The sequence below is a fragment of the Oculina patagonica genome, chromosome 4 (genome assembly GCF_052425735.1).
Source record: "Oculina patagonica isolate OP01 chromosome 4, crgOcupat, whole genome shotgun sequence".
Classification (NCBI taxonomy): domain Eukaryota; kingdom Metazoa; phylum Cnidaria; class Anthozoa; order Scleractinia; family Oculinidae; genus Oculina; species Oculina patagonica.
Window position 1 is genome coordinate 56,776,002 of NC_135761.1, and position 20,014 is coordinate 56,796,015.

General features: G+C 39.6%; 1 protein-coding gene across 3 annotated transcripts; it reads left to right on the forward strand.

Moving 5' to 3' along the window:
* Positions 1–1,831: 1,831 nt before the first annotated feature.
* LOC144650820 (unconventional myosin-VIIa-like) lies at positions 1,832–19,136 on the forward strand. Of its 3 annotated transcripts, none has more exons than XM_078510577.1 (24): positions 1,832–1,910; positions 2,071–2,184; positions 2,871–3,023; positions 4,511–4,698; positions 5,276–5,397; positions 6,125–6,267; positions 6,709–6,891; positions 7,214–7,298; positions 7,610–7,686; positions 8,147–8,332; positions 8,878–8,948; positions 9,199–9,277; positions 9,740–9,871; positions 10,513–10,648; positions 10,974–11,080; positions 11,610–11,747; positions 12,212–12,273; positions 12,674–12,854; positions 13,664–13,843; positions 14,021–14,182; positions 16,795–16,873; positions 17,750–17,881; positions 18,162–18,349; positions 18,729–19,136. In XM_078510577.1, exons 1-24 carry the CDS (start codon positions 1,893–1,895, stop codon positions 18,912–18,914), a joined length of 3,102 nt encoding a protein of 1,033 aa, XP_078366703.1. In that variant the 5' UTR covers positions 1,832–1,892; the 3' UTR covers positions 18,915–19,136. The 3 variants fall into 3 exon arrangements, with proteins under 3 accessions (XP_078366703.1, XP_078366704.1, XP_078366706.1); XM_078510578.1 differs by having other exon boundaries at positions 17,753–17,881; XM_078510580.1 differs by lacking the exons at positions 1,832–1,910; positions 2,071–2,184 and adding an exon at positions 2,206–2,529.
* The last annotated feature ends 878 nt before the right edge of the window (positions 19,137–20,014 follow it).

A 20,014-nucleotide genomic window follows, 5' to 3' on the forward strand; every position in this document is an offset into this window, starting at 1 on the left:
TATGTTTATTCCTGTTGTCAGTGGTAGACGTTGCTTTTGTTATTCACTCATTGTTTTTTGACTGTTTTCTCGCTGAAATGCAAATGAGAAAAAACAAAAAGTAACACGGCGAACGCTGGCGACGATGCAGTTCGAGTAATATTCTTCGCCGAGTTGACTTTACAGCTTTCCCAGGAAATGGCAGTTTCAAACGTTGCCTCAAATGTATTCCTGTGGTTTTAAAAGCTAGCTGCAATTAATTTTCAGACACAAAGCTGAGAGAACCTGCAGCAAATAACACAGGTAGGATGAAACAATTATATATACCTTCGACGCACTGCAAAAATTCAGTCAACGCTATGAGGTATATTTCTCAGAAATTTTGTCCACGTTTTAGGCAAAACGAGAAAAGAGGTTGGCATTTTCTTCTAGGCGTTGAACGACAATTTTTGCCAATCACTCTAAATGACAATCCCTTACGTGAGGCAATTATGATTTTAGAAGTAAGTAGCCGGTTTCCAGAAACATCGCCAGCGCGACAAGTAATTTCTTCGGCAAAAATAACTCGCAGGACCAAACATAAGGAAACAGACGCGTTTGTTTTGCGTTGTTGTCCCGTGTTGAATGTAGTATTTTACATTGCGGTTGACTGTTTCTGAAAAATATAATTTTAGTGTACCCGGCACTGAATATTAAGTGAAGTTAATTTAGCAATTTGATGTGTTCATTACCTGACGTAAAATTTGCAACAGATAACAGTCTTTCCCAAAGGTATTTCGGTCTTACATAAATAAAAATAAATTCTGCGTAGTAACTTTGTTATTGTTATCAGTGTTTTTTTTTATTTGAATTCTATTTTATAGCAATATTTGTTTGAATTGCTTGATGTCTTTTGAAATTTATTATGCGAGTGGAAGGCAGACCGCAAAAAATTAATATTTATATTTGGCAAATGCCATTTGAAAACACCTACTTTAGTCACTTCGTGAAATTACTAATTTCTGTGGAAAAGGAAATGGTGCGATATTTTTCTGTAACTGTGATAATTTAACTGTGATAATTTAATTCGTTTGTACGGTTTAAAGGAAAAATACCTATACGATTACAGGTTTAATTGTCTCGATATACATGGCTGATTTCGGGAAATAAATGCACGTATTCAGTCGGTTATTAACGTCACAATTGGGTTGTCAATTGTCTCCCATGAACATATAAAAGATTGAACAAAAGGGCAAATGAACGTGGGAAAATACAAGCCGAGACGAACGGACAGAACGAACGGACGGATCTTAGTTCAAAGTGAAACAATGATCTTTCGAATTGAAGCTTTTGTCAATTAATTAAAAATGAACCTCACGCCTGTCTATTCGGCTGGTCACACATTTCCACTTCTAGCCACTTCTTTAACGAAGGTTTAACTTTATGGAACATACATGCACTCATTCTTGTTCCCAGAGCCGCTTGTCCCTCTTATTAGCCGGTGGAGCCTGTGCACGAGACAGGATTCGCCGGCTTAAGAGAGGCAAAAGCGGCTTCAGGAACGAGAATGACATGCACTTTAAATGTAATACCACGGTTTTTAATCATTCCTGGACAGAAATTAAATCATTTACGATTGGTCAGGCAGTCAGTGGCTCGGTCGGTCTGTCAGCTAGTCGGTCGATAGGTCGGTCGGTCGGTCGGTCAGTTGGCCGACCAGTCGGTTGGTCGGGCAACATGTCGGTCAGTAATAAAAAAGAGAAGAACGCTCAATCAGAGCGGATCAGTAGACTAAGTCATGATAATGCACTATACCAGCTAACTAAACTCTTTACAATGAGGCTGTTAACAGTTTCCTCACTTTAATTTGTAGGAATCTTAGTTTTTGTCCACCGTCATCATCACCAAATTCACAGACTTCAGCCTTCACCATCATGGCATTCTTTACAAAGGTCAGTGTTGTGCAGATTTTGAGTACAGTCCCATCCTTCTTAAACATTCTCGTATTCTGCATCTCGTATTCTGTATTCTTTATTAATTTGTATTCTCGTATTTAAATCGGTTCAAGGACCAGCAATTACTGGTAACCTGGTGTTAATTTGTCTTGCACAGGGAGACCATGTGTGGATCTCGTTAAAAGACGTAAAGGACTTTGATGTTCCTATTGGTGCTGTGGTGAAATCAGTAGATGGACTGGGGATGCTGCTCATAGATGATCAAGGAGAGGTACGTGCGACTTTAACAATGGGCGACTCCTTTTGGAAGCCTAATTGTCCATTAAGGATCCGCACTCTGGGAACGACCATGCTGTCATCCCAGAGGTTTACAAGTCCTTGTCACGCGCATGAGTTTCGCGCCACGTTTCTTTTGTTTCAAACTTTTACACGTTATTTTTAAAGCGCGCGCTAACGTTCTGCTATTTTAAATCGCGTGTGAAAGCTTTGATTTTTTAACTGATGAAGGCTTAAGCAATAGCCGAAACGTCTTGGAAAATAACATCAAAAACACAGTCAGCGACAAACCTTCAACCAACTATGTCATCCCCTGACTACAATTACACTATTTTCAAACGTATTGCAACAACGAATGGCGTCAACAATGGGCCGTTTGCATCTAACAGTAACATGGAAGTGGTTACAAAATCCGCCAAACTGGAGGGCAAGCTACGCTCTGGGACATTCAAAGCAAAAGATAGTGAAAGTCAAGACCCAGTCAAGCATGACTGGTTAAAGTCGCTTTGTTTAAATGTCCCAGAGCGCGCGCTGCTTACCCTGCAGCCTCCAGCAAGGTGTTATTTTGTACCATATGAGCGTAAGCTGCAAATTAAGGGCTCATTGCGTCGTTACCTTGGTCCGGCAAGTGATAGAAAATAAACAATACTGAACAATCTTCTTTTTCTTTAAAATTTTCAGGAGCGTTTTCTCAGTGGATCTTCTCTCAGTGATGTTCAATCGATGCATCCCAGCTGTGTATCTGGTGTTGATGATATGATTCAACTTGGTGAACTGACTGAAGCAGGAATTCTGAGAAATCTGCTTATCAGATATTACAGTCAGAAAATATATGTAAGTTTGAACATGTTGTTCCAAGGGCGCTTTCCATTTGTCAGACCTGGCCGGCCGGTCTGGTGGTTTTGAATGTGAAAACGGGCCTTTTTCACGAGATTTTCCCATAAGCCCACCACTACAGTGTGTGTTACCGTATTTATTCGATTAAGCGCCCTGAGCGCTTATTAAATTTTTGGTCCTTGGGAGTGGGTTTTGGTGGGGTTTTGGGTGGGGGTGGGCGCTTATTCGAGGTGGGCGCTTATTCGAGGCTGAGCAAATATTAAGTTTATTTTTGTAGCAAAAAGATAAATAATAATAAAAGGGGAAGATGTACCAAAGCAGAATTTTAACTGTTCATTGAAAGATTCTGTAAAACACTAAGAAAACTCGATCATGGGGAAAGTCTTCTTAGTAGTACATAGTCAATTTCAATAATCAATACTCCTCTTATCGTTTTCAGTTTTTTTGTGGGGTGAGGGTGGGCGCTTATTCGAGGCTAGGTGCTTATTCGAGGTTGGGCACTTAATCGAATAAATACGGTATTTATGCAATGACCGATTTGACAGGACAAATCTGACCAACAACGGAATTCTTTTCTTGAATATCCCGGTCTGGCTGGCCGCCAGTTGTGACTAATGGAAAGCGCTCTAAGATATAAATAGAACAAATAGAGATACTGCAATCGTCGTCTTCGAGGTTATATTTTTAAACCAACCCAGGAAGTTTCTGAAACAAACATGAGGTAGCCCAGTATCAGATCTTGGGGAAGGGCTTCGGAGCTGGGAAGAACGCTCAAGAAAGAATTAACCTTCAATTCGCCCCAGCACCCAGCTTGCACGACAAAAAAAATAGGCCAATCTTCACTTTGTCCCCACCCCCTCCTTTTTCCTTTTGAGCGCCTTTTGATCCACCATGCACTGGGTACCGTTTTGGAAGCAACGATGTGCCACCTTTGCTTGACTTTAAACGGAACGCTATAAAAAATATCTATATATTTAAACGGGTTACGGTTAATCTCGATACAAGTTCGTGTCTATTCCACAAATGACCTTCGCACAATTTGAGGCCCTCTACCAATTTACTAGTCTCGATTACTAGTGTCGATCGTAGCATGCGACTTCAACAGTTGCCCTGGGGCGTCACGTACGCTCCTCCAAAAAACGATGCGTGACATCCCAAAATTAACGGATGCGAAGGAGACTATGACCTTACTCGTAAAGCACAATACAGTCAACTCTCTCTAAAGCGGACACCGTCGGTACCGGCTCCAACTGTCCGTTTAATAGAGGTGTCCGTCTTATAGGGAGTTCTTATAGGGAGTTTAGGGAGTTCTTATAGGGAGTTTAGTTACAATGGGATGGGACCAACACCAGGTGTTCGCTCTTAAAGAGGTGTCCGCTCTTATAGAGGTGTCCGTTAAGAAAGATTTCACTGTAAGGCATGTATTGTCCTTTGATTGATTGATTAATTGATTGATTGAGTGATTGATTGATCTATTTTTACAGACGCATATAGGCATGGTCTTGGTAGCAGTAAATCCTTACCAGTTGTATCCAATCTATGGTGCACATCATATAGACAAGTACAGTCAGCAAACAGACATGACTCTGCTACCACCACACATATTCTCCACAGCACAACACGCCTTCACTTCCATGAGAAGACGGCTCCAAAACCAGAGCATAATAATCAGGTACCTTTGTTAATTTTGACGATGTTCCCTGAGTTCCATAACTATGTTTGCATAACAATTTATACATATCATTTGAGTGAGAGTTGTGCGGTGAGTTGAGTGGCGAGAGCGCTCGCAAGCTCAATCCAATATGACGTTGGTTTCGGTAATCGAACACGAGGCACATTGATGGGAGACCAATGTGCCGCGGGTTTGATTCGCGGACCGGGCGTCATATTGGCTTGAGTTTTTGTTGATTCACGCCTTACACCGAGGGTTTTGAAGGGGTTCTCCGGTTTTACTCTTCACAAAACCCAACACGTCTAAATTCCAATGCGATCGGAAATACACGGCCCCACAAGCTTCTAGCTTAAAGTACTCCTGTGCAAATTATTTTCTTGGTGTTAAAATCGTACTGTGGTCTACTATGCGCACTGTAATTTTTTCGAAAGCAGAAAAAAACCCTAATGTATTTCAAGCTGTTAGTGCTACAGACTGTTATATATAAAAAACATATTCGTAGAAAAGAGAAGAAAAACTCGGCATTGTGATTTTCAATGAACACTGGTTTAGTTATCTTTGTTTTACGTATTTTAAGTGGTGAAAGTGGTGCGGGAAAAACAGAATCTACCAAGCTGATTCTCCGGTATCTGACAGCAGTAGGCGGCCAACACACCACACTGGATCAACAGATTCTGGACGCAAATCCAATTTTAGAAGGTAAGTAAGTTAAAGTCTGTGTCCGATCGAGCCAAGTGGCCCATACAGCAGGAGCTTATCCCGGTTTCTGTAGCATTAAGCGACTAGGAGTATTGCTACTCCCCCCTGGATGGAATGCTAGTCCATCGCAGGGTTACCCCCCAGCAGTAAATTCGCCGGTACCCACATGATTTATACACCTGGGTGGAGAGAGGCACTATGAGAGTGAAGTGTATTGCCCAAGAACAGCGCCCCGGCCAGGGCTCGAACTGAGCCGTTCCACTTGGAGTAAAGCGCACCTACCTTTAGGCCACCGCACCACCCTCAGAAGGTAAGTAACTCAAAAGTAAATACAGAAATAAGCGACAGATAACCTCAGCTCATGATTTTAAAAAAATTCTAAACCTATTAAAAGTGCAGGAAGTTACAGTCGAATGGTTTTAATTTTGAAAGTAACTGCGTATAAATTTTGATTTTGCGTTTGCAACTGAGCTCAGTTCACTAAAGCAGCACTCGTGCAACTTCCTTCAACCCGCAGGAGTGATGATTTGTGTTGCTATCTCGCGTTCGGCCAATCAGGGAAGCTTACTGTCCGAATCAAGGGTGCCGGCTTTAACCCACATATTTTTTCCCGTGCTTAATCGTCATCGCTTGCAATTTGTTGCCTCCTGCACTTACATACACGTTCAGTTACAGTGATTGCGAGATCAAGGATTTACCAATTTCTGATAAATTTTGTTATTTTCAGCTTTTGGCAATGCAAAGACCGTACGAAACGACAACTCCAGTCGATTTGGAAAGTACATCAACATCTACTTTAACCGACATGCAATGATTGAAGGAGCGAGAATTGAACAGTACCTTTTAGAGAAGTCAAGAATTGTGTACCAGGTAAAGTAAAAGGAATTTTGCCTCTGTGTGTTTGTTTATACCACTGCACTGTTGGTGCGAGAAGATGGCGGTCTGGCGTGGAGAGAGTCTCGTCCCCAGGCCTCACTCCATGGTCGAGCTCAGAACACGGTGGTTGTGCGTGGAATTGTGGGACTCTTAACCATCGAACCCCGCGAACCCTGTTCCCCGCCTTTTAAAGACAAAATGCAACGGGGCTTGGGAACGAAACAGAGGGAGATCAAGTTGGACGCGAGTAAACTCTTTCAAATATACATTTTCTAAGGAATGCATTCAACTGCATTATTTATTATTTGCACAAAACTTTAATTGTACACACGTAAACAGAACTTCCCTGTTATATCCTAGTAAAATCAAATTCAACAAAACAAAATAGCGCTTACTTGCAATAAAATTTGATTTGCTTTTTATTACTTTGTGTAGATGCCTGAGGAACGAAACTATCACATTTTTTATCGTTTACTCGCCGGGCTGACAGAGAAGGAGAAAGACAGCCTCCATCTCACGGTGGCAAAAGATTATCACTACCTCTCCCAAGGGAACTGCTTTGTTTGCGAGGGAATGGACGATAGAGAAGAGTTTGCTAACATTCGAAGAGCGATGAAGGTAACTGAATAATACGATGGCTATCGTTCATGAAATGTGAAAAGATCACAAAATGTTCAAGCAGACTTTTCAGGCACAGATCGGTTTGGATAAGAACTAATATATTGCAAAGATCATATTTTGGAAAGTCCTTTTTGTGCTTTCATGGTAAAGCTTGTATGAGATCAAATATCCTTGCTCTGAAGATATTGAAAATATCCCAAAATCGCCGAATGATCTACGAAGATTTCCGAATAACTCCCACTTTCGTAGTTTTTCGGAAGATTTTTTTGTTTTAGTGAGCTTGTTTTCATTACTGTGCTGATATTTAGCTTTTGTTCAGGTACTGATGTTTTCTGAAGAAGACTGCAGGATAATCTTCACTCTCTTGGCTGCCATTCTTCACCTTGGGAACTTGCGCTTTCAAGGTAAGATTCACCAGGTTTCAGTCTTTCTATGTGTGATCTCTCCAGGCGGCCAATCTAGTCACATGCTAGAGTAATAGATGGCCGGTCCTAGTAAATCTTGTAAGTTGACACCTCCCATGATCATGCATATGTCTATTAACGGAAGTGGAAAGCAGCCAACACTGAAAAACACTTGAACAAGCTCCACAAGTTTTTCTTTGCGGAAGTAGGTTTTCTCATACAGGCGGGACTGTTAATAATTACTATTGCTCGTTGTATATCGGTGACATTTTCTGATAATGTTAATTTAATATTTGTTGTTCAATAAACAGCATTGATTCAAGACAACATGGAGGCTTGCGCGATTTCAAATAATGACACAGTCAACTCAGTAGCACATCTATTACAGGTTGGTTATAAACATTGATCTGAATTTGATTTTTCATTTAAAGTTTCAATACAAACTGGCTATACAAATAGAGAAGCCGATCATTCAAATTCTCACAGTCGGTACAGTGAGAAATGGAAAAAAAAACCCAGGAAAATCACCAGGTTTGCATGCTTACTTCGGGACGTATATCATGTATGTCACCTTGCCAGCCAGGCCGCTACACGAGCACACACGCCACGTACGCGCACCATACAAACAACGCGCGAACACCACACCGCACAGCACACAGATCACGCACGCAACACACTACGCACGCATGTCACGCACATGCAAAGCACGTACACCACGCCAGGCGCTTCACGTGCATGTTGCACAAATTGCTTCAAAAAGTTAACAGCGTGGTCAGCCCAAGTTTCTAATGAGGGTTCTTTGCTACACGGAATATTAAACAGTCTTTCTACCGTTTTATAACAAACAGATCCCATCAGACAGAATTCACGAGGCTTTCACAAGCAAATCAACATACGCTTCTGGCGAGTTGATCTACTCTCCTATCGCAGAAGAAAGCGCAAGGCACATCAGGGATGCATTTGTGAAAGGAATTTATGGAAGACTTTTCATCTGGATTGTCAGTAAAATTAACTTGCCTATAAGTAAGCCTGCGGTGAGTCAATGTTATGCACATAACAAATACCATGCAAATTATCTAAAATTTGTTTTCCGCGAGCTATGGTACAGCCTCGTTTTTAGATGTCCCCTCTAACTTGAATAGTACGCAGTAACATATAACGAAAATTTGATCTTGTTAAAATATAAAATATGTTATAAAATATTTCTTTCTTTTGTTTTTCTTCTCTCTTCTTCCCTTTGGGTGGTTTTTTTCGCTTTTTCCCTTTTTTTGTCCACCTCTATCCCTGCTCTTTCTTCTCCCCCCTATCTTGTTTATAAACTTTTAATTTTCGTTTTGCCTGTAGATTTATGTAGTAATTTGATTTTGATTAGGTGTGCCATTGAGGTATTAATCGAGAGGAGGCAGGAATCATTGTTGAATAATAGTGAAGAATTGTGGTTCAGATAAAAGCTTAATTAAGGGCGGGGAGCTTTGTTCGATTCAAACAGCAACGTTTTCCGTAATCGCAAATTAAGCTTCCTTTTCTATCAGATATAGTTATGGAAAAATTGTAAACTTCTACATCTACCCTGTTTTAGGTTGACTCCGAGGGCTGTGTTTCCCTTGGTGTTCTCGATATCTTTGGCTTTGAAAACTTCAACGTTAATAGGTAAGTAAATAACTGAAAATACTAACTACTACAACTTACCGTTGTACCAACCTAGCCTTTGGATGGAGCCTCCAACAATTATCCTTCAGCGTAGACAGTTAAACCTTACTTTTGCCTGCGCGCAAATTCTAAATGTAGAACTGCGAAATGAAAGGGCAACCCGCATTAATATTGTCTATCTGGTCTAAGTTTATTAGGTCGATGGCAGTCGAGTTTATTGACTCTAACATGTTTCTTTTTTTTCTCCTAGTTTTGAACAGCTATGCATCAATTACGCTAATGAGAAACTTCACAGTTTCTTCGTTGATCACGTGTTCAAGATGGAGCAGGTGAGTGAGAGAGACTGAAGCCGAAGATCAATACAAAATGGGACGTGAAGCCCTGTTTTGCATTTGTAGAAATTCCCGTAAAGTAATAATTACCAATTTTCTCTTTAATCAACAATTATCACAGAAAAAAATCAATATATGTAATACACCATTTACCATTTAAATTTTTTGCATTTAACTGCCAGCTTTTAAATTTACCATCCAGTCGTTAAAGTTGCCTGATGAGTGTGGACCTATTAATTTAGGTCCACACGAAACAGACCTGTCGTAATAAAACGATGTATACTGAAGCCTGACCTCTTGTCAAGTTAATATTATATGTAATACACCCATATATTTAGTACTGTCTTTAGCAATATATTTTAAACGTTTTACCCAACTGTTTTAAAATAAAGAACTTCACTAGACTTACACTCCGAATATTCTCGGGTTGTCTTACCAGCTCTTTCCTTTGCGGTCTAGGCCGAGTATAGTCGGGAGGGTCTGGATTGGAGTCCTGTGGACTTTGTCGATAATCAAGAAGTTGTTGATACTTTGGCGCAGAAACCAATGAACTGCTTCGCTCTTATGGACGAGGAGAGCAGATTTCCCCAGGTAGAACTGTAAAATAAAAATACAAATGAAATGATTCTGAAACAACCGATGTCCCCAACCACATGCAGTCGTAGTTAGTGTTATGTCCATTTTTTCTCCCCTTTCCTATTTTTTCCTATTCTACGATAAGAGGTTACAGTAACCTGCTTGTTCAGAGTCCGTAAAATCTGTTCTTGTGTTTAGAATTAGCCTACTAGACACTTGCTTACATTAGTCTACCACATACAATTATCTGTATAAACAGAAAGAAAGAAAGAAAATAACAGGCATGCGTATTTTCCAATTTCTTTTTTTAGAAAAGCAGAACAGTAAAAGCAAAAATTGAAAGGCAAAAAATTCAAAAGATACAAAATAAGAAATAACAACAAATCCTTTTAAAGATGCCTTATTATTTGAGAGGAGGTATCCAAATAAGACTCCATTCTAATAACATCAATAGGTAGGGAATTGAATTCTGAGTGGATATCTCGTCAGAAAGCACCAGCCTTCACTTCAAGCGGCCTCTTTTGGGGAATTTTTTCGGAATAAAGATAACACCATCACGCCACAAAAGGCAAAAAAACTCCCCTAATAAATGAAAAAAAAAAACCTCCTACTAAAAAAAAAAAAAAAAACCTATTTGCCCCTGTTTATATTTTTAGGGAAGCGACGAATCCTTTCTACATAAAATCAATTCCCAACACGGTAAAAGCAGTTGTTTTGTCAAGTCGAAATCGCGCTCCAGAGCATCTTTTGGCGTGGTGCACTTTGCAGGAACAATTGAGTATGACGTCAGAGGTAAATTGTGTTTTTTTTTCTCTTAGATCACCTTACCAGCCCTCCTTGCGAATTTTTGGCCAAACAGTATTTACTATAAAACCGACGAAATGTAATCAGACGAAGTTTTTTTTTTGGATATTCCACTTCTATATACATTAAATAGCACTATCCTCTTACCAGCCCTAGTGACTAGTATCGAAATGTTTAAAAATTATAAAATAATACATAAGCAAGGATATTCCTTACTCTTTTTATATTGAATTCAACATTTCAAAATATAAACAAAAAAAATGTTTGCTTCCTCTAATGCTAATATTAAAATTTTTTGTATATTGTTTCAAAGGAATACTCGACAAAAATAGAGACACATTCAGCGCCGATCTTGTGGGACTTGTTTGTGAGAGTAAAATGGAATTTCTTTTCAATCTGTTTGCCAAAGAGATGTCGATGGTAAGCCTGGGCATTTTGCTCGTAAAAATCTGAAATCCGGATTGCCATATCCCATTGCAATTTTAGACACCTTGCCACCCCACTTAAATCCGTAGTGTTGTAGGCCATTTAGACAGTTTGTGCCCTCACATTGTTAGCGTAGCCCAAATGCCTCTTTTGTGCGTCAATTCAAATGTCAAACTGTAAAACTGAAATAAGCGCTATTTTCATACTCTGCCCTTCCCAAATGACACAATTCTTAAGAAAACAATACCGCGAACTGACTTGTGGAGGAAAAGTTTTAAAGATGATCCGGAATAAGGGGCCCGATCCCGTTAATGTTTTGCTCTTGGTCACTTTGCATGACTGTCGCTGCGTTCGGCCCACGCGCCAAGCACCTCGAGGCAGAGTATATTCCCCGTCGGTGAAGGAGCATGGGTTGTGCATGGGTAGAAAATTAAGATCTCTATATCTTCTTTTCTTTCATATATTTTGATTCTCAAGAGGGTTTCAACGTTTCTTGCTGAATATTCCACATTTCTTTTCACAGGGTGAAGAAACAAGGAAAAGATCACCAACACTGAGTGCGCAGTTTAGAAGATCGTTAGATGTGTTAATGAAGATGCTATTGAGCTGTGAGCCGTCTTTTGTTCGTTGCATTAAACCAAATGATCTAAAAAGACCCATGGTAGGTCATTATTCTAAAGAATGCTTCTTTTAATTCCAAAATATCACGGAATACCAGTTGGACTATTGCCACTAACTTAGATGTCGGCATTTTTTTCCGAAATTCTCATTCCATCCAAATTAAAGGAGAAATTAATGTAAACATTAACTGAAGCCGATTTTGCTAATTGCCATCTTCAACTCAGGCTGCCTCTTAACAAATTTATTTGGAAATTTGTGGGCGCTTTTTTTGCTGTTATGTGCTGTATGACGAAGATATGTACTGGAAACAATTATTAAAACAACAATTAGAACATTCTGACCTTGCACGCGAGAGTCAACGTTTAACGTTTATCTAATGAGAAGTCCGTTGCATGAGAATTCGAAATTAAATTACCAACAAGCCATTCTATCAGAGAACTTACCCGGCCAAACAGGGAAAAGAAGAAGTAAGGTCAATACCTAACTTATTTCCTTTCCTTGCAGATATTTGATCGTCACCTGTGTTGGCAACAACTCAAATACTCAGGAATGCTGGAAACAGTCAAGTATGATTTTATTATTCGTGTTAAAATAATTCAACTGTGTTTAGGTGACCATTAATTTATTTCAAACAATGATAAATAAAACAAAGTAATTGTTACTTAGGCTTTGATTTTGATCAGAAATGCGTTTTTTAAATAAAAGGTATTTTGTTACTGCAACGTGCGAATCCTGGGGCGAGTTTGTAAAATATTGGTTCCAGACTTCGCTCGATCACGTCCAGATATACAAAATGGCGGAAATTTCATCCTCGGCTTCACTGTCACTGTCACCAATATCAAGACCACCTTCGAGACAGGCGAGGCCAAAATCCAGGTGAATTTTGCTTTACCTACGAAAGCCTTAGTACAAGAACTCCTTATAAGTGCCACTTTTGACAAGGAATTTTTCTCTTGTAATTTACAGGATTCGCAAGGCTGGGTTTGCAATTCGTTACACTTTTGACGAATTTGTGAATAGATATCATGTTATTATGAAGGACTTAAAGCTGCCTCGCGATGGACCACGAGAAATGACAGAAGCATTAGCAAAAAGGCTGCTTGGTGATGTAGAATGGACGATTGGTCACAGAATGATATTCTTAAAGGTAGATCGATGTCTTTATTGAAATATGTTATTCCTTTTGTACTTCAATAAGCTTACTGCAGGGTTCTAAACTTTGGAACCCTGAAACCGTTATTATGTCATAAAGCTTCATTCCTTCATTGCCTCTAGTCTCAGGAAAGGCGGTCTAAATCAGATCTAAAGAAATTTTAAATGAAAGAAGAGTTTTATTTATGAATTGAAGTAAATGTATTTTTAGTACTCGTAGCATTACCACGGAATAGATTAATGCCTACTTCATCGTTAGGTTTTTGCAAAGTGCATGGAAACTTAAGCTGGAGTTTCCTAATTTACAATCTCTCAGCTCATAAAATTCAACCTCGACTTTCGAGAGAGACTAAAACATTCTTGAACTGCAACAATATTTAATCCTACTTAGAATTATATGAAAACGAATAATGAAATAATAGCCAACACATTATATGGATGGAAAATACGGAGTTGAAAATGGTATCCCCAAAGGGTTAATCAAAACTGAGAGAGCACAAGGTTATAGAGTGAACTAATAAATAACATCGAGGGTAAAGTCAAAAGTCATAATTTTTACTTACTGTTTTTTACTGAAAGCACCCTTACTTTTGAAAGACACTTTAATGGTTATTAGTTAAATTTCGTACGTTAGCAGCCACATGAGTGTAGGCTGACCGCCAAGCTCAGTCGGAGGGGAAGGGGGGTTCATTTCTAAAGATAAAGGTGCGCCAGTTGGATTTATGAGAGAAACTTGTGTCGGTGTTATAATTTTTTTACTAGAAAGTAATTTGCCATAATGTTGATACTCTTGCATTATATCAGGATCATCATGGAGACATTCTCGAACAAGCCCGCGATGGCCTCCTCACCAATGCAGTGGTTATTCTTCAAAGAGCGATGAAGAGGTTCTTACGTCAGAGAAAACGTCATAAACAGACATGCGCAGCTGTATTAATTCAAAAGACTTGGAAAGGATACCTTGAGAAGAGAGCATACCAGAAGGTTGGTGATTGATAGATGTCAATCATAACGAAATTCTGTTTAAACACCTTACTTCTTTTTGAGTCCCCTAAACGTCCTCTATAAAGTAAAGACCTTTCTAAAATAATGGTGCAATCAATTAAAAAATAGTTTAAACCAAATACAACTGAATTACTTGGTGTAAACATTATATTGAAGGTTCTGAAAGGAATAACTAGACTCCAGGCTGTTATTAAGGCTCGACTTTTATCAGCCAAGTTCAGACGCGTGCGCGAAGAAAAGCAGAGAGCTGAACAAGAAAGACTGCGGAGACTGGAGCGAGAGAGGCAACAGAGAGATAATGAAGCCAAGAAAAAGAAGGTAGGTGACTTGAAGTAGTATTCCTTGCACGCTAGCAGATGTAAGCAATTACTCTAAACGTTTTGAGAACAATGGTCGCAGTAATTTCACAACTAGAACGTTTTGTTCACTATTTTATAGCTCTCCGTTTCTACCCCTGCCACCAGGGCCCTGTCATTTGCATACATGTCAACTTTCAAATCATTTGCATTCAAAACTTAAGTTGACTTTTATTTTTGATAACAGTTATTGATCCTTTTGATTATTATCGATTATTAGTCTGTCGAGTAACTTCTCCCCGACTATAATGTCTATGACGCAAATTATACGTCACTGTAAATTGTTATGGTCAAATATGGAGGTACTTAAAGTATCGACAGTAAAACTCATTTAAATGTAAAATAGATACATAAAATGTAAAACGTAACCGAAAACTGGCTTTCCACTTCGAACGTTATGTAATACGTATAAAGGAAAAATAAAATACACTGTTTACAGTAGTATGTACGAAAGAACCGTTGGTATTAAGTGGCGCTATCCCCCCCCCCCCCCTTTGTGAAACAGCGCAGAAAAATGTTGTTGTGACTGACTTGCCAAATATGGAAACACTGAAGGCACCACCGTAACCAAATACGGAGGCTAAGAAGACACCCATAACCAAATATGGATTCACTAAAGGTATCGCCCTAACCAAATATGGAATCACTTAAGGTGCCGCGATAACAACTATTCAAAAACAACGAGGAAGCAACGGCACCTTCAGCGAAAAACTGAAATGTTGTTATGATGTAGATGAGAATTTCCACCGAATTTCGATTTTGTTCACAGAAAATTACAACTTCGAAAATTCACCAATAATTTTGAAAGTCTTGAACACAGTGTTTTGCCATCCATGATCGAGTAGCTGCTGATATGATTTGGTCAATTATTCTTCAGCTGGTGTTATTTGTAACTACGGCATTTCTGTCGAACGCGTTAAATATTGCAGTGACAGTTCTACCTCTTCGTTTCAAGACGCTCAGAACATTCTCGATGTGTTTCCTGAATCATTTATCCTTGGTTCAAATTATCAACTCCATCGTAAATATTCCTCTATTCATCTTGGCAAGGACTATTAACTTGGAGTTTTTCAGAGCAAAGTGGTCCCGCTGGATTACATATACTCTATCAGTGGCCTTCGCGAGGATCATCCCTTATTCGTTGGTGCTCATAGCGGGAGATAGATACCGCGCCACGAATTACGGTCTTAGGTACCACATATGGAAAACCAGGAAAACCACGATTATTACGATTTGTACAACGTGGATATTTTCATTTGCTTTGACGTTCAGCTTTCTTGGCGTCCATGGATTAAAGATAAAAGAACCTGATCTTCCTACGCAATCAATTCACGAAATTTTCGTTCGTTCGGCAGGGAAATATGACTTATTTGTCCAAATGTTTGTTCCTATTTTACTGATTGTGATTTTTAAGATTCTTATCTGGAAAGCAGTGCGTAACAGTAGGAGAGTGATAGAAAAATCTCTTCAAACAGAAGCGACAAGACAGAAACTTAGGAATATTCAAACAAGAACCCTTAAAACAATCACTTAAACAATCTTACTGTATCTGCTTTGCACTTTACCTCGCCTTTTCTTATTCACTGTAAAAATCCACGGCAGTTGGACAGAATTCATGGCAGTTTATTCGTTTTTCTTATTTGGCGTCGTAAATCCAATTGTGTATGCGTTTCGACATCGACGGTTTAGGCAAGCAATCTCTCTGCTTGTGCGCGACCCGTTTGGAAGAACGGAGCCTGGGTTTAACTCTCGTCCAACAGGAATGCGGTTGGTACCCAATGCTAATAAGACTTTGCGCGCCTACGCAGCTGCTGACCGTGAAAAGTTAGAGCGAGACAACATGCACGATATTAAAGGAGGTGAGAAAACGTCTAATTTTTAAAAAGAGGGAATGAAAATTGAAGATATTGAAGATATCCCATCAGCATTTTCTTCTGGTGGTCAGGATACCCGCTTGTAAATCCTCTGCAATTTTGCTCGGTTGTTACGTTTTATTTATAATTTTAATTTGTGCAATACGTTTTTCCTGATGAACAAGGAAGCTATTTCATCTGCTAACCCGACCTGGGCGGAAACATAAAAAGGATTGAGCAGAGATAGAACATGAGGGGAACACTAAGCGCACAGCGACACCACGAGAGAAACGCAAAAAATATGCGATCCGATTTGACTTTAAAGTAAACTCTTGCCTTCGGTGCCTTTACAGCGCAAGCAAAAACAATGTAAATAAAGCCACCTTCTTTATATTTTATTTTTTATGAGTTCATTTCTTTAGTAGTCTTAAGAAGTGCGATGAGAATAAAAATAATAATTATTATTATTCATGATGACTTGTCGGGACCTTACACAGGTCTTTGTACTAAATAAGAAAAGGGGCGACAGACTGTAATCTATGGAGGTTTTCTTTCTTACAGAGCTTTGTCGACGAGCTTAGCGTTGCATTGGACAAAAGAAAAAAAAATGCCACTACGATAATATTGCACACCAATAACAGCGTGCACTATTGATTTTAAAAAACAATAAAAATCTTCTTCTGGTCATGTTGGTAATTCGCGTGTTTTATTCCCAATAAAGGCACAGGAAGAGGCAGCAGCTCAGGTTCAGAAGATGTTCAGCTTTCTTTCCAAAGAAGAAGAAACGAAAAATGAGCAAGGTTTGTGACACGGTCTCACCAGACGTTACAGCGGATTGTCAGGGTACCAAATGGGTTGGGACTGCAGAGCTCTGCCCCCCCCCTCCTTCAACCCCCCCCTCCCCCCAAATCCTCCCTGGACTTCGGATAGAGTGCTTTCCGGGTTTAAGCCTAGGCCGGGGTCACTGCTATGTGTTCTTGGGCAAGACACTTTACTCTCACAGTGCCTCTATCCACCCAGGTACCGGTGAATGAAATACTGGGGGGCAACCTTGTGATGGACTTGCACCCCATCCACGGGGGAGTAGAAATTGTCGATAATCTTTAGCGAATTTTATAAAATGGAATAATAAAGGTATGGATGGTTGCGTCTGCGGAAAAAGTTGATATTGGGGGTTAAGCCGTCCATGCATGCATTTTCCCTATTTCCGTTGACGTCCGTAGAAAAACGCAACAGTAGAAATGCAGATAAAGAGTGAAAACCACAGGTGTCTTTTGGGTAATGGAGTGATATCCGCTTTACGAACAAGCGAGGCCTGAGGATTTTAACACCGACACAGACACGTTCAACCCCGAGATTAAAATTTGAATTCTCATGATCAATTTTCATATATTTCTTTGATTTGATTTTAGTGATTTTTGTGGTATATTAAGACAATTTATCCCAAGCAGTTGAGGTTTTCCTAATGCTTGTCAGCTTTAAGTTTCAGAATGTATGTATCGATGCTACATTGAAAGTTTAGACGTTGATCGTGCTCCTTTAATTTCCGCACAAACTTCGGTAACAGCAATTCGTAAGCTATCGAATAATTTATGTAACAGTTATTATAATTGGTAATTTTAAACATAACTTCAACAAGAGCAGCATTAAGTCTTTGTTCCTTGATCCATGCTCAGCAGCGGAACCGCAGAGATCATCACATTGGCGCGCGCCATCACGGGAAACGAAAGACGATTTGCCGTCTTCATCAACTTTGGGAGCAAGCCTGGTGGACGGCATCAGAAGAATAGAGCAGTCCAATAGTCCAGGTTAGTATGCAGCCTTGCTCTTGTTCCTGCACTGTGCACCCCGCCCTCGCGACCCTCTACAACGTACTCCTTCCCCTGTCCTCTCCCAAGAGGAACTCTAGTTTAAAACTTTTGTCGTTGAAAATTGAGTATCTGACGCGTTCATGCCTATATAATTATTTACTAGTTCGAAACAAGTGTTTGAATTTCTGATTATTTTTATTGGCTCATTTTTGGTCTTTTCAATTATTCCAGCTTCCAGAATTGCACAAACAAAAATTTTCCACTTTCTCATTTTCAGCTTTTTTGAGTTACAACCCCAGTGTGTTGAATGGATTCGGACGTGTTACCCAGTCCCGCTCGTCCGAACTTGCCTTGACTTTGACAGCGCTTATACTCGGATTAGCGTTCCAGCAGGGATCCACCAATGAGGAGCAAGCAACCTCACCACGTGACCGAGCCCGAGCCCGAGCCCGAGACAACATCGAGGTATAGTAAGCATAAGGTGGCGAGACCTTGACAGATCACATACATGTCAATCAACCTGCGTAAAAAAATATTGTAAAAGTAAGCTCTAATTTTGATTGATAGAATGTGAAGTTGAGTAATAGTTTTTCTGGCTTCGTCAACTGTTTAGCTAACATATTTGACTTTTTTGACCTCTTCGCCCTTTAATCTTGATTTAATAACCCAACATAATGTTGTCGGAAAATGTCACAAAGGTGTCAAAAAGCGTTTCCAAAGGACTTTTCAACAGATATCATTACTCATGCCGCTACTGTCCTGAAATATTTCCAGCATGGCTGCCACGTAATCACGTTGCAAACGTTGCTTACCTGATCAATTTTTGTTTGCACTCTTTTTGCAGGGAGCCGAAGTTTGTGTCCCCTCTGCGCTCAAAGCCAAATGGCCCTCAAGGATCACTTCGGTGGCGCACGGACCAATCATAAGAACAACAAGGATACATGTATTTATCACTGGAGAGAGCGAGAACGAGCACAACAGCTCTGCCGCTTCTACTGAAGGAGATGAACTGTTGCGAGTTTACCTGTAGGCAGTGTAGGAAGCCGACACTGTAAACGACGATTCGCCACATACAGCAGGGGAATAGATAATAAATTAGAATTTGGATTATTAAAAAACAACGAAACTATAAGGGTCAATGGTAACCAAAGACAAATTAAGCTAAACGCTAGCTATAAAGCTACATCCAACAAACCCTGTTCGTTCTATATTTTATAGAAATAAATGGTACGCCCTGTGGGCACAGCTTTTATTTGTGGTGTGGAGATTCTTCCGCTGGGAATTCCTTGGTAGATTAGATTTCTTATCACCAGCAAGTCAGTCGATACAGAGTTTTCAGCACTATCTAAAGGTGCGTTTCTTTGGGAGAATCCAAGATTTAATTTTTTATTTTAGGTCACACAGATACTTCGCTTCCAAAGAAACGAAAAATCCAAAAATTGATTTTTTTCTCATGACAACCCCGTAAACACTGTTTGCCCGAATATAATGGTTTTATAATGATAATATATTTTATATATTGACCAAGTTTGTCGCTTTTAGGATGAACTGCAGAGACGAAGTTATGGGCCTTGAAACATGGTTAAAAATTCATGCAAACGTCTCATATTTTGAGACAGCGTCCCCCAAAACCATATAAACTCTTAATTTTTTTATGATCTTTGTGATACCCTATAAAATGGGCAAACATGGTGATTTTCATCTTAGTTTCTTTTAAATATGGGTCTTTGGCAGGATTTTATAGCTGTCACAAAACGGATAAAAATTTTAAGAGTTTATTTTATATGGTTTTGGGGACGCTGGCTCACCATTAGAGAAGTTTGTATGGATTTTGAACCATGTTTCAAGGTCCATAACTTCGTTTCTGCGAAAAATTATCATATCAAAGTACACCCACATATCAAAGTACACCCAAGACAATTTTAGAAGGGTAGGACTTCCGCTGGCACAGAGTGTCTGTTCTAGAAAACAAGCTTTCGTTTTAAGATGGCACTTTAACACTGATCAAGTTTCCATTACCTTTTATGATTAATCATTTTTGTACTTGTATGCATAGTTATGGACTGTTGTGTTAAATAACAGCTGATCGCGACTAAAGACCCTCGCGGCTAACTTTAGGCAAAGAGGAAG